Source organism: Dipteris shenzhenensis, chromosome 19, assembly GCF_047967505.1.
Source record: "Dipteris shenzhenensis isolate YYH24624 ecotype China chromosome 19, Dip_SZ_1.0, whole genome shotgun sequence".
Taxonomy (NCBI): Eukaryota; Viridiplantae; Streptophyta; class Polypodiopsida; order Gleicheniales; family Dipteridaceae; genus Dipteris; species Dipteris shenzhenensis.
Window position 1 is genome coordinate 35,202,752 of NC_141614.1, and position 14,455 is coordinate 35,217,206.

The following is a 14,455-nucleotide window of genomic DNA, read 5'->3' on the forward strand; positions in this document are numbered from 1 at the left end:
ACACTACTAGCTTGCCTAGAAGGGCCCTGCTCTACATCTCTAGGTCTATGCCAAGTCCTCCCTCTACCTAGGCCAAGATCACCATCTGTCATGCGACTCTAGTTGTAGTGTTCCTTGTGCAATCCAATCCTGCCCACAAAAAGTTGTGAACCAAGCACTTGAATTGTCCCATGCAACCCTTGTGAAAACACTAGCATGAGGCTACGTACTAGGCCGTGGCCAAAAGGACCTGGTTGTCCACAAGGGCTCGCCCTGTTAAGAAGAGTTTGGCCAACCACCAATACTAAAGCTTGTGTTGCACACTCCCTACCACTAGGGCAATCTGCTGCTCTGCTAATATCTCAATTCCCACTTGGCAACTTAAGTACCTCATGTCTTTTCTTGAGCGATCCACTAGAAGCCAAGAGAGACCCAAAGTCTAGGATCTCATCAGTGAATCTCGACAAGCACTATAAGGAAGCCGATTGGTTTACCCTAGTTGATCCTCACTCCAGATGCCTAATAGTACACCTCGAGGGCACCTCAAACTTCATCTACACTCTTTGACATGCCCTCCACAAAAAGGGATGTGTCATCTACAAACTAGTCTAATAGCTCCTTCTTTTGTTGACTCGGGAGGCATAACCCTATGAGACTAGCCATGTAAGAACACAAAAAATATCCCAAGGCCTCTATCACAAAAAGTAAAGGAGCTAAGGGGCAACCTTGGAGCATTGACAAGAGAGAGAAAAGGCCTCTCGTGTATGTCCCTGATAAGCATCTATCTAGCATGCACCATATACAAGGCACAGAGCCCTTGAATCTACAACACTTAAAGAAGCCTGTCCTCTGCATTGTGCCTTCTAAGAAAGGCCACTCCACCCTAGTGTAAGCCTTTTAAAATCCAAGGGAAGTACCGTAATAGGTTAAGACTCCTCTCGTGCGATTCCACGATGAGACTGCTTGAGTGTAACACTATCATCAAAGAGTGATATGACATCACTATCCCCCCTACAATACCTGTGGCTCCACATTTGTGCATTGCCCAATCTCCCACATAGAATTTATCAAGTCTCGCTAGCAGGTCATCAATGACCGAAGGAGTAGCAAAGGCTACCTAGGATTCTAGAGAACTCTACCTCAGACCATGGATTGTGACCTCTATCTGCAAAGATGATTTGGTCCCACATGCTACACTTTGAAGGACATCATTGATTAGAAGGCTCCACCCTCCTCGAACTCTAGATTGCAAAAGTCTCCTCGACCAATCCATGATTCCACATCCCAGAGGCTCTCTGTGAGCTATCTCCAAAAGGGGGGGGACATTGTTGTCAATAGGCGTGTGTGAAGGCATTCAAGATCCCAATCCTAGGCTCCACCCTCCTTGAACTCTAGATTGCTGAAGTCTCCTCGACCAATCCATGATTCCACATCCCAGAGGCTCTTTGTGAGCTACCTCCAAAAGGGGGGGGGCATTGTTGTCAATAGGCGTGTGTGAACGCATTCAAGATCTCAATCCTAGATGCACCCATCCTCAAGCAAATCCAAACCGCTCGTCCTCCTATGAGCTCTCCTTTATCATAAACATCCATTGCCAGAGTCTGGGCTACTGAGATACACACATCTTTGCTCCTATCCACTGCTAGGGACCAAACCTTTGACCCGCCCCAGAAGGAGATGCCACCATCATCTAATGTCCACGGCTGAGAACATGCACTCTTGAACCATCAGAATGTCGATAGAACCCCTTTAGGGCCTATCGCAACTCCTGACAGAGAATCAGACGCTCTGACTGCCTTGATGTGCCTGATCATGTGAATCGTGCATGGTCCAACTCACCAAGGTCCCAACTCAAGTAGGGGATGGCAAACAAGGCCTTGGGGCCTCTGTGAGCATCATGGATTTCTATGACTTTGGTAGGGAGTTTGGACGAGGAACAGTTCGTGTTTGGTGCACCCGAAGCATAAATGGCTCAATGCCCACCTTTAGGTCCCATTGCATTAAGGAGGCCTCCACTCCTAGTTGGCTAGTACGCTGGCTTAGTGGCCCGTGTGCGACTGTTTAACCTTATTCTCCAATCCCAAGCTGCTACTACAAGATCTAAGCCTCATCCATCATGCAAGATGTCAAGCCAAAAAGTGGCAATGTGACCCCGTCAGTGATCCACATGTCCTTCCCCTACCATCCGCAACTTCATCATACAAAATATCTGGTCTCACATCATTCGGTCAAAGAGGAGGATCTATTGCTCCTTTCCTATGGCTACAAAGTGAAAGCTCCAAAAAGGACGGGAAGGGCTCCCAACTGCTCCATTGGAACCCCCTTTCCAAGGCTGCAGGATCAGGATTGACATGTCCAAGGCAATAGGGTAGTCATCCAAAACATCAAGATAGTTCCAAGGCCCTAGTCTCCAAAACTCCCGTGGTAGGAGGGGCTATCCTAGGCAAAGCTTCTATCTTGGAAATTGAGAGAAAGGGGCATCCCCCTATGCTGGTTCCATAGAAGCCATTCGTTGGCTAAAGAAGGGTCTGGCTAGGACTGAGTCGATGAACCCTTCTCTGGTCGTAGATGGCCTAAGCAGAGGGAGCGTTGAGAAACTAGAGAGGCTAGGTGGGAGAAGGGGGAAGACAAAGGCTGTAGGAGGGGAGGTGAGGGCGGGAGAGACTACAAGAGGATGAGGGAGAGGAAGGAGAAGGGATGGTCGGGGATGGGTGATGAGGGTAATCACTGACTACGTTGTGGTGGTAGTGGGGGAGGTGGTGGGAGAGGGGGGAGAGGAGGCAAAAAGTAGGGGAGCAGCTGAGAGTAGGGGCAGAGTTTGAGGAAGGCAGGGGAGGAGGTGGGGTGAATGGTGGAAACAGGTTGGTTAGGAAGGACTTCTCTTATAAGCGAGCTCTAGGAAGTAAACTACAAACTTTGAGGCACTGTCATCCGCAAAAGTCTGCCGAAAGGTCAAAGAAAATCTCTCTTAGGTGTCTAGGAACATCCTACGAGGAGTCTCTCTGTGTGCTGCTGATTCATAGGCCCAAGGCAACGGTATATATATCCTACCTGGTGTCACCCCTTAAAAAAAGGCATGCAATTCTGGATATTTATATTCTTTACTCTGCCTGTAAATGGAGCCTTGCAAACAAGAATATTTAATTCATAAAAAAACCAAGCCATATACACATGTCGAAGTCGCCTCTTTTAAGAATGCTTGAGAGCTGTTCTCTAAGAGCAGCTTGAAAAAAAAACATATTCTCCGATAGCAAAACCAAGCTGTGTACAGATCAAGGCTACATAGACAATTAAAGAATCCATGTTCATTTCACGAGGTAGAAACGCTAGCAAGAAACTAAACAATACAAATGTTGAATGCCTACAAAGATTGCATGATGGCTACCTTAGCACCACTGCCTCCATGAAAGTTCATGCAAGGAAAAGAATCTAACCTTAACCATCCATAAATATATTACACACATGCATGTGAATTGATGTTGAAAAAGACCAGGCAACTAAGATGACTTTACTGGGAATGGAAATTTCCCTGTCATTTGAGGAGTCAGTTTGTGTGGCTCTTTGTCCTTGCTCTTAGGAGATACCACAGTAGCTGCTTCAACGTGCATTAACATATTCTCAAAGCACAAAGCTAAGAGAGGCTTTGCTGCAAGCAGATAAAGAACAGAGTTGTACAGCAAGTCTCCACCTCCAACTTCACTACCTTTGTCGATCAGGGGGGTTGTGACAATGGCAGGTTTAAGTGCTTTCACACTGCATTAAATGAACGCCATCAGATGAACTAGTTTTGTAACAAATAGGCTTTAACATTCACCCCCGACTCATAGCGGCTAGCAAAGAAGAAATTATATGATGCCAAAAAATAAGCATTATATGATGCTAAAAAATGATCATTGAATTAAAAATGCTCCTGGTATTTCGCCATGTGACCTGCAGTTCAACTGGCATGAATACTTGAGAAGCTGGGGCTGCCCTTGTGTTCTACCGCTGCATAAATATCTTGACAAGTTAGGCCTCTTTTCTACAGCTAGCCAATAGCTCCATTCTTTTGAAGTAGTTGTCACAAAAGATCCTCACCTAAAGCTAGGCAAAGACATTGACACTGATGGACCATGCCATTTCTTCCTTGATTCTGATCTTGCCCCTAGCTCGAACATTCAACCATTACCTTTTGTTAGATACAGCTTTCATAAACCTTTCACCATTCTTAAAAGCTTGAGCATGAGAACTATGACAATCTGTGCCCAATCTAGAAACCGATTACTCACAGTTTGAAGGGAAGAGCAGCTGGCATAAAGGCTTTGGGGAGGAACCCTCCAACTCCATGATATCAATCCCACATCGTTTGGAGTTCTCAATTTGCCATCCTTCTTGACGAGGCCAAAATCTGAAGGGGTTCCACCAGGGCCACTTTTGCTTCTGTTGGAAAGACTTCACTACCTGTTGATGATGATATTTACAATCTCTCTCTCTCTCTCTCTCTCTCTCTCTCGGAGCTGGCCTTGTGCACTCCCTCGATTCTCTAGCTATCCAGATGTAGTAAGTCACTTTTTGGTGCTGGTACTGTGTCTCATAGAACCGTGAGGTTTTCTACAGACGTTAACGGATCTTTCTTCCTTTCTCTGTGTGTGTGTGTGTGTGTGTGTGTGTGTGTGGCTCTTGGTGATCCAACTTTTTCACTTTTCTCTTTTTTCATGCACTCTTTGCAGCAATCCTTTTATGACTGTCTGCAAACTCAGTGCATAGACTATGATGTATATTTTGTCATATCTTGAGATCTTCTCTTGATGTATTTGAGCACTTTCCCACCATTTTTTGGGATAGTAGCTCTATAATATAATGCAAAAGAAATTTCACTATTTAAAAAAAAGTGTGTGGGGCTCTCTGGAAAGATAGGAACCACCGAGTCTTTCAAGAGCCTACTTTTTCCATGTTCTATTATTTCCGGATGTCACTCAGGCAATCCTTTTGTGATTGCGTGTTTGTAAGTCATATAGATTACATTGTCTACTTGTCTTATGATGAGATTTTCTGATCTTGTATTTGCTGATCTCCACTTTGGAGACAGCCTCTTGTAATATAAAAATACATGGACCACACCAAAAAAACTGTGCGCGCGCGTGTGTGTGTGTGTGTCTCTTTGGAGACTCCACTTTTTCCAAGTTTTCCTATTTCCGGATGTCACTCAGGCAATCTTTTTATGATTGTCTCAATGCTCATCAAATAGATTCCTCTATCTACTTGTCTATATCGAAATTTTCTGATGTTTTATAATGGCAAGTTCTCTCTTTGAGAACTGCTTCTTGTAATATTAAAAAATATGGATTTCAATTAAAAAAAGTGTGGTGTGTACTGTACAATGGGACTTTATCTCCCAAGCCATGCATGTTTGGGCTTTGGGGCTAAAATGCAGCACGTTATTTATTGGATGTACAATGATAGTTAAGCTGCATGCATTTTGTCTAGAAACACTTCTTATCAGTGGACCCTCCACGATTTGTCAGGCAAGGATGCCCTCTTAGTGCATTGCTTTATGCAATAGCTACCCATCCGATGCTTCGACATATATAGATTATCTAGTGGATACTGATGCTTTGCACAGTTTGGAGATACAAGGACAAAAGCCCATGATTGCACAAGCCTAGGCTGATGATTCCTTCTTCACTCCAAAGAATAATGAGAAGGACCTTTCAAAGCTCATGAGTGCTTTATCATTGTATGGATTGGCTGCTGGCTTGCAAGTAAATTTTCAAAAATCCAAGCTTTTGCCCTTACCTGCTAAGAACTTCCATTCCCTTTTGTGGCCTAGGGAATTTGATGCCCAACCAGATTGTTCGTCATCTTGGTTATCCACTGGGATGGATGGTTACTCACCACAAACAAACGGATTGGGTGCTTGCAAAGCTTAAAAAGCTGGGAAATTGGAAGTTAGCTTGACAATCAATCTTTGGTTGCCTTAATCCAGTTCTTCTTACCATTGATGATGTTTGGTAAGAAAGATATTGCATGTTTCATGTCTACTCTTATGGAGACATTTTGGTGCTCAAAGCATGGCCTAAGAGTATTAGATTACTATCTAAGGACCACCTCTGTTCGCCAAAGATGCATGGTGGAAAATTTTAGCGAAGCTGCAACAACCCAATCCCCAAAGCAATGATGGAGTCGTCCCAAACCTGTCATTTTGAATGACTTAGCACATTTGCTCTAATTTTTGCCACCAAAACATCCATGGACCATATCTAAGAGCATAAGCATTGTACATGTATTGTTACATGTAAAATACAGATTCAAGGCTGCAAAAAGTTTTGGAATGCAGAGTCGTTTTGGCTTCTCCTCTGCTCGCTCCCTCTGGCTTCCTTTCCCCCATCTCTGATCCTCCTCTACTCTCCTCCCCCGCCCTTTCAGCTCACCTTTGCCCTCTTCGTAGCCTTGCCATTGGTGCGAATGCAGGTCCGCCCCCTTTTTGGAGCTCACAAGAGTTTGCTGCTATTTCTTGGGGCTTTGGAGCTTCCCGTGGAGGTCCTTCTAAGCCGTGGGTGTGCCTTTGCAGACGTCATCAATTCACAAGGCCGCCCAGCTTCTGTTCAAGCAGCCTGGTGTGTTTCTGCAGCAGCCTTTGAGTCACGACTGCCCTGTGGCAGCCATTTGCTGCCCAGGCCTCCGGATAGTGGCAAGCCTCAAGCGGAATCCTCTTTAGAGCTACCCCCCCGCCACCTCTTTGGTGGTGAGCCTCTTTATTAGGGCAGCTCTCCCCTAGTGGCAGGTCACCGAGGCAGCTGGTTTTCTGGCTGCCATTGGTGGCAGGTGCATTTGCAATAGGTCTCCTCCTTTGGGGGGCCTATTGTAAAGGGCACTTTGCAGCTAGCCTCTGGGCGTTTTCTTTGGAGGGATTCTTGGAGTTTCAAGATGTTTTTTTGGAGCTATTTCTTGGTGCTCTTCTTGCCACTAGGTGTGAGAAAGAAGGAGAGCAAGAGTGAGCTGAACGTAGGTCACTCAATAGTGGACTAAATGAAGTGAAGTACAAAAGAAGAGATAAGGGGTTTTGTCTAATTGACAAAACCCTATCTAATCACTAACCGTAGTTAGGGATTAGATTGTGGTTAGGGGGAAAAACCTCTAAGAGGGAAAAGTGCCCCTAACCCACTTATTACATTACATTGGCCACTGCCTAGAATATAATAATAATTCTAACACTCCCCTGTAGTGCCAATGTGGTGTACAAGGTAGTGATCAATCACCAAAAGGAGATAAGTTTAGGGCATTGCGAAATGCCTCAAACTTCTCACATGGAAGTGCTTTGGTGAAGATGTCTAGAACATTGTCATGTGTTGACACATAGATCATACTGATCTCCCCTGCATGCAGCTTCTCTCTGACATAATGATAATGAACCTCAATGTGCTTCGTGCGAGCATGAAACACAGGATTCTTTGCCACTGCTATAGCACTCTGACTATCAGTGAGAATTGGAGAAGGACCCTCCAATAAGAGACGAAGATCAACGAACAAACGTCGCAACCAAACACAATCAACTGTCGCTGTGAAAGCTGCCCTGTACTCAGCTTCACATGAGGAAGTAGCCACTGTAGATTGCTTCTTGCTCAGCCAAGAAATGCAAGCTTTGCCAAAAAAGAAACAATTACCACTAGTGGACTGCCTGGTATCATAGTCTCCAGCCCAATCTGAATCACTGTAAGCATGCATCTGCAAGTCATCCCCCTGGGAAACATCAAGCCATAAGACTTTGTGGCTTGCAAATGACGGAAGATGCATTTTAAAGCCTGCCAATGTGTTGTCTTTGGGCTGTGCATATATCTGCTCACCTGAGATACTGCATACTGAATATCAAGCCGTGTATTGCACAAGTAGATGAGGCATCCAACAGCATGACTATAAAGTGTGACATCCATTGATTCACCTGCAGCATACAGAGTAAGCTTCAGCCCCGGCTCCATGGGAGTGGCTATAGGCTTACATTATGCATGTTGAACCTATCCAAGAGCTTCTTGACATACTTGGATTGAGACATAACGATGCCACGCTTGTCTTGTATGAACTGGATCCCCAAATAAAAATTTAACATGCCCAAATCTGTCATGTCAAATTCAGCTTTCAACTCAACTTTAAAATCTGCAATTATTTCCTCATTTGACCCCGTGAGCAGCATGTCATCTACATAAAGAATGATGACCAAAATATCCCCCCCATCCTTTTTGATGTAGAGGGTGCTTTCCGTGGGACTATTATGTAACCCCTTACTTGCCAGGAATGCATCAATCTTGGCATACCATGCATGTGGGGCTTGTTTCAGCCCATATAAAGCTTTGTTAAGCTTACAAACCTGAAGTGCATTGCTAGAAAGTTCAAATCCAGGAGGTTGTTGGACATAAACCTCTTCCTGCAAGTCCCCATTAAGGAAAGCTGTTTTTATGTCCAACTGATGGACATTTAAAAAAAAATTTGCAGCCATGGCAATAACTGACCGTCTAGACAGTGGTCATCCAGGATGTAGGAACAAAAGTCTCCTCATAATCTATGCCCCTCCTCTAGGCATAGCCTTTGGCAACGAGCCTTGCCTTATACCTGTCAATGGACCCATTTGGCTTCCTTTTCACCTTGAAAACCCACTTGGTATCAATGGCATGCTTACTTGGTGGCAAATCCACAACATCCCAAGTCTGATTTTTCTCAATGGACTACAATTCATTGTGCATGGCATGCATCCAATGCACATTATCCTTTGCTTCTTCAAAAGAGTCAAGTTCTTCTTCATCAAGAAGAGTATCTACATAAGCTGTAGCAACCAATTCGGGACTGTTTTGGCTGCGTGTATCTCTTGAATCTCTTGCCTGACAACTTCATCCACACCCTGTGAAGGTACAAAATCAACCTGTGGCTGAATCGGGGCATGTGGATCAGGAGGAGGTTGCTGTAAATTCTGATTTTCAGCATGAACCTTAGCTGGGGAACCAAATGCTATAGGAAGCATCCCCTCAAAAACATCATCTGAAGAAGCTGGAATTGTAAATTCAGCATGTGCATGTGGTGAATTTTCAGAAAATATAACATCTCTACTAACAAAAATCTTGCGAGAAGCAAGATTGTAGAGACGATAGCCTTTGCTTTGTGCACTATACCCAACAAAAATGCATTTTAGTGCCTTATTTGACCACTTGTGTCAAAACTCCACAGGCACGTGGGCATATGCAACACAACCAAAAACTCTGAAGTGATCCATGGAAGACTTTCTCCCATGCCATGCCTCATAGGGAGTGATTGTCTTCAAAGCCTCTGTGGGAGCCGGATTCAGAACATAGTTTGCACACATGAGGCCTTCAAGCCAAAACCTGTGAGGCAACGTTTTACTAGTGAGCATGCATCTATCCATCTCCATAAGTGTGCGATTCTTGCGCTCATCTTTACCATTTTGTTGAGGTGTAAGCCTCACTATAAGCTGATGCGTGATTCCTTTCTCCTTAAAAAATGCCTCAAACTCATGAGACATACTCCCCCCCTCTATCTGTGTGCACCTTGAGTCCAATCTCATTCTCAACCATAGCCACAAAGTGTTTGAAATTGATAAACACTTTTGATTTTGCCTTAAGACCATAGACCCAAGTGTAGTTGGTGAAGTCATCTATGAATGTAACATAATAAAGATACCCCCCAAAAGCACGTGTCCTCATGGGACTGTAGACATCACTGTGAATGAGCTGTAATTTGTTGTAGCTCTCTGCATCTTGCCAAGGATGCAGCCCTCACATGCATAAGGAGGAGGTGACTCTAAAGGAGGCAATGCATCAACCATAGCATGCTTCTGAAGTGTCATTAAGCTGCCATAGCTCATGTGCCCATATAGGGTATGCCATAACTCGACATTCTGCATGCTCAACCTCCATCTGCCCCTCTACTCTCCAGCCCTCTCCTCTCTACCTCCCCCTCCCTCAACTCTCCTTGCTTGCGCTGCCAATGCGAGTATGTCTTGTATGCCTTGACTCAGAAAGACTCGAGTGGTAGATTAGACATGTAGATTACAGAACAGAACTTCAAAGACAGCGGAACAAAATTTGAGCTTCAATTAAGCAAGTGTTGACCGTGATTTTGCTACAATTCAAAATCAAATCATGTTACCATAGAAACCAATATCCCCTACAGCCCGGCCCCTCCCTCCTCATATACTCGACTAATGGTGGTCATTGGATATCTTATGTGTAGGCCATCTTCTGGTGGTTCTAGTGATGCCCTATAGGCCATGGTATGTGCCTTGTAGGCATAAGTGTAGGCACTTATAGTGTTAGTGCCTTTTAGGCCACATAGGACACTTAGTCCTATGTGACACCTAGGACACTTCGTCCTAGGTCTAGGTACAAGTACTTTGTACTTGTGTGTTATCATCTATCTAAAGTTTTGACGTGACTACTGATCTATCGACTCATTACGTACCTGCACTCTCTCTTTCTTCCTTGCAATCCTTCAGTGGTATCAGAGCCCAACTTCGCTTCCTGTGCCTCTTGTCCATACTGCCCGTACAACAGTACGAATGTCCGTACAACCAAGTACGGATATTGTACCGTACCTTCAGTGTACCTGCGCGTCGTCGTACATTGCATCGCCGTATTGAATCACGCATCGTCGTACATCTGCATTGCGGGTCGCCATACATTCACGTCGCCGTACTGCATCCATGTCACTTGTACATGCGCCGTCACTTGTACCTGCGTCGTACAACCATACGGCTCTGCTCCGTACTCAAGTTGTACCTGCATTCAGCTTGCGCCACCATCTGTACAATCAACGCCTACGTGTTGTACAAGTTTACATACACTCCGTACTTGCCTCGTAACTGCATCTGCATAGCCGTACGTTGGATACAGTCACCTGCATCCATGCAGCGTACTTGCAACCGTACACTCAGGTACAACGTGTCCTGTACTTCCTACACCGTACAACCGTACAGGCCATACTTGCATCGCCGTACAGTGTACATTGGGTGCCGTACACCCGTACGCCGTGCAAACCGTATAGTTTTACTTTCTTACGTGTGAGATCTACAGAGATTGTAGGACATTGAGTCATTTTTGTAGGATATTGAGTCAAATTTGCAGGACATTGGGTTAGATTATCATACATTGGGTCACATTTGCAAAATTTCAGCAAAATTTGGGGCTTTTCTACATTTGCCCTCTTTTTGGCCTATTTGCCCTCAATAAATTTGGGGTTTTTGCCAAATTTGCTATTTTTGCATTGAACATTGCCTGTCACAGTCACATTTGGGTCAGATCTACATTTGCCCTTTGATTTGGGCCTGAAATTTGCAGATATTTGCTGTCATTTTTGAGACAGCCAGTTTTTTGCAGTGATAGCCTTGAGGCTTTTGGGTTTTCAGGTCTTTTTTAGGGTATCACAGTTGCTATGGCTGGGAACAATCAAGATTTATTTGGAGTTCTTTGTGAAGATGATAAGTTGGATGGCACTAACTATCCGATGTGGTCTTATCTCATGAAACATATTCTTGTTGCAAAGCATTTGTGGAATATTGTTTTTGGGGCTGATCTGAGGCCAGCCAATGCTACAGTGGTTGTTTCTACTGCTGGTCCTTCTGCAGGGGGTACTCCTCCTGATGCCTCTTCCTCTAGCACTCATGCTGCTGCTCTTCCAACTCAAGAACAGTCAAGATGGGATGCAAGAGATGCAAATGCACATTCATGCATTGCTTTATCATGCAAGAGAATCATTATTCCACACATCGGTCTTGCAGGACAGCAAAGGATGCTTGGTATAAATTGGCTTCTGTCTATCAAATTCGCAATGAAGCTCGTGTTGCATATTTGAGAAGGCAATTACAGGAAATGAGGTCCTTGACCTTTGTCAAATATGCAGCTGGATGATGATCAAGGTGATAAAGCCCTTTTTGCAAAGTGCCAGTGAGAACTATGGCATTGTCATCACGAAGATCATATACTAGGCATCTGTAGCCATCAAAAATTACTCTGAAACCTGAAGTAGCAATTGCTGAAATTGAAATCAAGTTGACTTCAATGCCAGGCACAAAAAGAACATTTGTCAGAGTGATAGGATGGCTGGAAATGGATGTGAGCTGCACATCTCCAACTCCTGTTACAGCATATGAAGCATTATTAGCACATGTAACAGTCCCCCCTCGAGGTGCATCAGCTAGAGAATGAAACAACTGTCTACAGGATGTGACATGCTTGGAAGCACCACTATCAAAGTACCAGGACTGAGCATCATTAGCAGTAAAGAGTGCATCAGCTTTGGAGGGATCAAATGAGCAATGGACAGCCCATGCCCAATCATCCTGAAGAGCATGTGCATGTGAAGCATCTGCTGGCTCATGGGATTCAATAGCATGTGAGGCATTAACTGTCAATCCTGCTTTCTTTTTCTCCGAAGCAATGCGCTTCCTGCATTCTGAAATGTCATGTCCAGGCTTGCGACAATAGTTGCATCTTTTCTTCTTTCCCTTATCTGCTGTATTTTTAGATGCATGGGAGGAATTGCAGCTGCTATGCGTAGAGGAATTGCAGCTACTATGCGCAGATTTTGGCTTGCCCATAGGCTTGGAAGCCTTGCCTCTTCCTGTCTGCTGTGAAGCAAATGCATGATCAGGAATAATGGCTTGTCTGTTAGCTCTACTTTGCTCTTCCTGCAAAAGCAAAGTAACTAGCTGGTCAAAAGAATAGTGGTCTGGATTACCCATGGCCACTAATTGAAGGGTTGTAGCAAACCCTTGATATGTATCTAGCAGTCCATTCAATGTGGTACTGACAAGCTGTGAATTTGGCACCACCTCATCAATGTTGGCAAGTTGTGCCATGAGGTCCTTGACCTTTGTCAAATATGCATCCATTGACTCACCTTCATTCATATTCATTTCCTGTAATTGCCTTCTCAAATATGCAACACGAGCTTCATTGCGAATCTGATAGACAGAAGCCAATTTATCCCAAGCATCCTTTGCTGTCCTGCAAGACCGGATGTGTGGAATAATGATTCTCTTGCATGATAAAGCAATGCATGAATGTGCATTTGCATCTCTTGCATCCCATCTTGACTGTTCTTGAGTTGGAAGAGCAGCAGCATGAGTGCTAGAGGAAGAGGCATCAGGAGGAGTACCCCCTGCAGAAGGACCAGCAGTAGAAACAACCACTGTAGCATTGGCTGGCCTCAGATCAGCCCCAAAAACAATATTCCACAAATGCTTTGCAACAAGAATATGTTTCATGAGATAAGACCACATCGGATAGTTGGTGCCATCCAACTTATCATCTTCACAAAGAACTCCAAATAAGGATGCATATTTGACAAAGGTCAAGGACCTCATGGCACAACTTGCCAACATTGATGAGGTGGTGCCAAATTCACAGCTTGTCAGTACCACATTGAATGGACTGCTAGATACATATCAAGGGTTTGCTACAACCCTTCAATTAGTGGCCATGGGTAATCAGACCACTATTCTTTTGACCAGCTAGTTACTTTGCTTTTGCAGGAAGAGCAAAGTAGAGCTAACAGACAAGCCATTATTCCTGATCATGCATTTGCTTCACAGCAGACAGGAAGAGGCAAGGCTTCCAAGCCTATGGGCAAGCCAAAATCTGCGCATAGTAGCTGCAATTCCTCTACGCATAGCAGCTGCAATTCCTCCCATGCATCTAAAAATACAGCAGATAAGGGAAAGAAGAAAAGATGCAACTATTGTCGCAAGCCTGGACATGACATTTCAGAATGCAGGAAGCGCATTGCTTCGGAGAAAAAGAAAGCAGGATTGATAGTTAATGCCTCACATGCTATTGAATCCCATGAGCCAGCAGATGCTTCACATGCACATGCTCTTCAGGATGATTGGGCATGGGCTGTCCATTGCTCATTTGATCCCTCCAAAGCTGATGCACTCTTTACTGCTAATGATGCTCAGTCCTGGTACTTTGATAGTGGTGCTTCCAAGCATGTCACATCCTGTAGACAGTTGTTTCATTCTCTAGCTGATGCACCTCGAGGGGGGACTGTTACATGTGCTAATAATGCTTCATATGCTGTAATAGGAGTTGGAGATGTGCAGCTCACATCCATTTCCAGCCATCCTATCACTCTGACAAATGTTCTTTTTGTGCCTGGCATTGAAGTCAACTTGATTTCAATTTCAGCAATTGCTACTTCAGGTTTCAGAGTAATTTTTGATGGCTACAGATGCCTAGTATATGATCTTCGTGATGACAATGCCATAGTTCTCACTGGCACTTTGCAAAAAGGGCTTTATCACCTTGATCATCATCCAGCTGCACTTTCTATTGAAGCATTGGCTATTTCAGATTCACCACTTGCTGAAACTCATCTTTGGCATGAGAGAATGGGTCATCTCAATTATAGAGCTTTTGCAAAGCTACATTCACAGTAGATGGCAAATGATGTACCTCAGACTCACACAGTTTCCAAACATGTGTGTGAGGGTTGT

The 14,455-nt window shown here is 44.4% G+C and overlaps 1 protein-coding gene across 7 annotated transcripts in view; it reads right to left on the bottom strand.

Annotated features, from left to right (window-relative positions):
- Nucleotides 1-3,203: 3,203 nt before the first annotated feature.
- LOC147890394 (protein NEOXANTHIN-DEFICIENT 1) overlaps nucleotides 3,204-14,455 on the bottom strand; it is a 75,587-nt gene continuing 64,335 nt past the window's right edge. For 5 of the 7 annotated variants that reach the window (XM_087390600.1, XM_087390597.1, XM_087390596.1 and 2 more), the window contains 4 exons: nucleotides 4,248-4,419; nucleotides 4,057-4,123; nucleotides 3,910-3,966; nucleotides 3,205-3,732 (listed from right to left, as the gene is read on the bottom strand). In XM_087390600.1, the coding sequence (XP_087246726.1) occupies nucleotides 3,477-3,732; nucleotides 3,910-3,966; nucleotides 4,057-4,123; nucleotides 4,248-4,419 (552 nt within the window). In that variant the 3' untranslated portion in view covers nucleotides 3,205-3,476. Of the gene's footprint in view, nucleotides 3,733-3,909; nucleotides 3,967-4,056; nucleotides 4,124-4,247; nucleotides 4,420-14,455 lie in introns of all 7 variants that reach the window. The other 2 variants (XM_087390603.1, XM_087390599.1) reach the window with 2 other exon arrangements.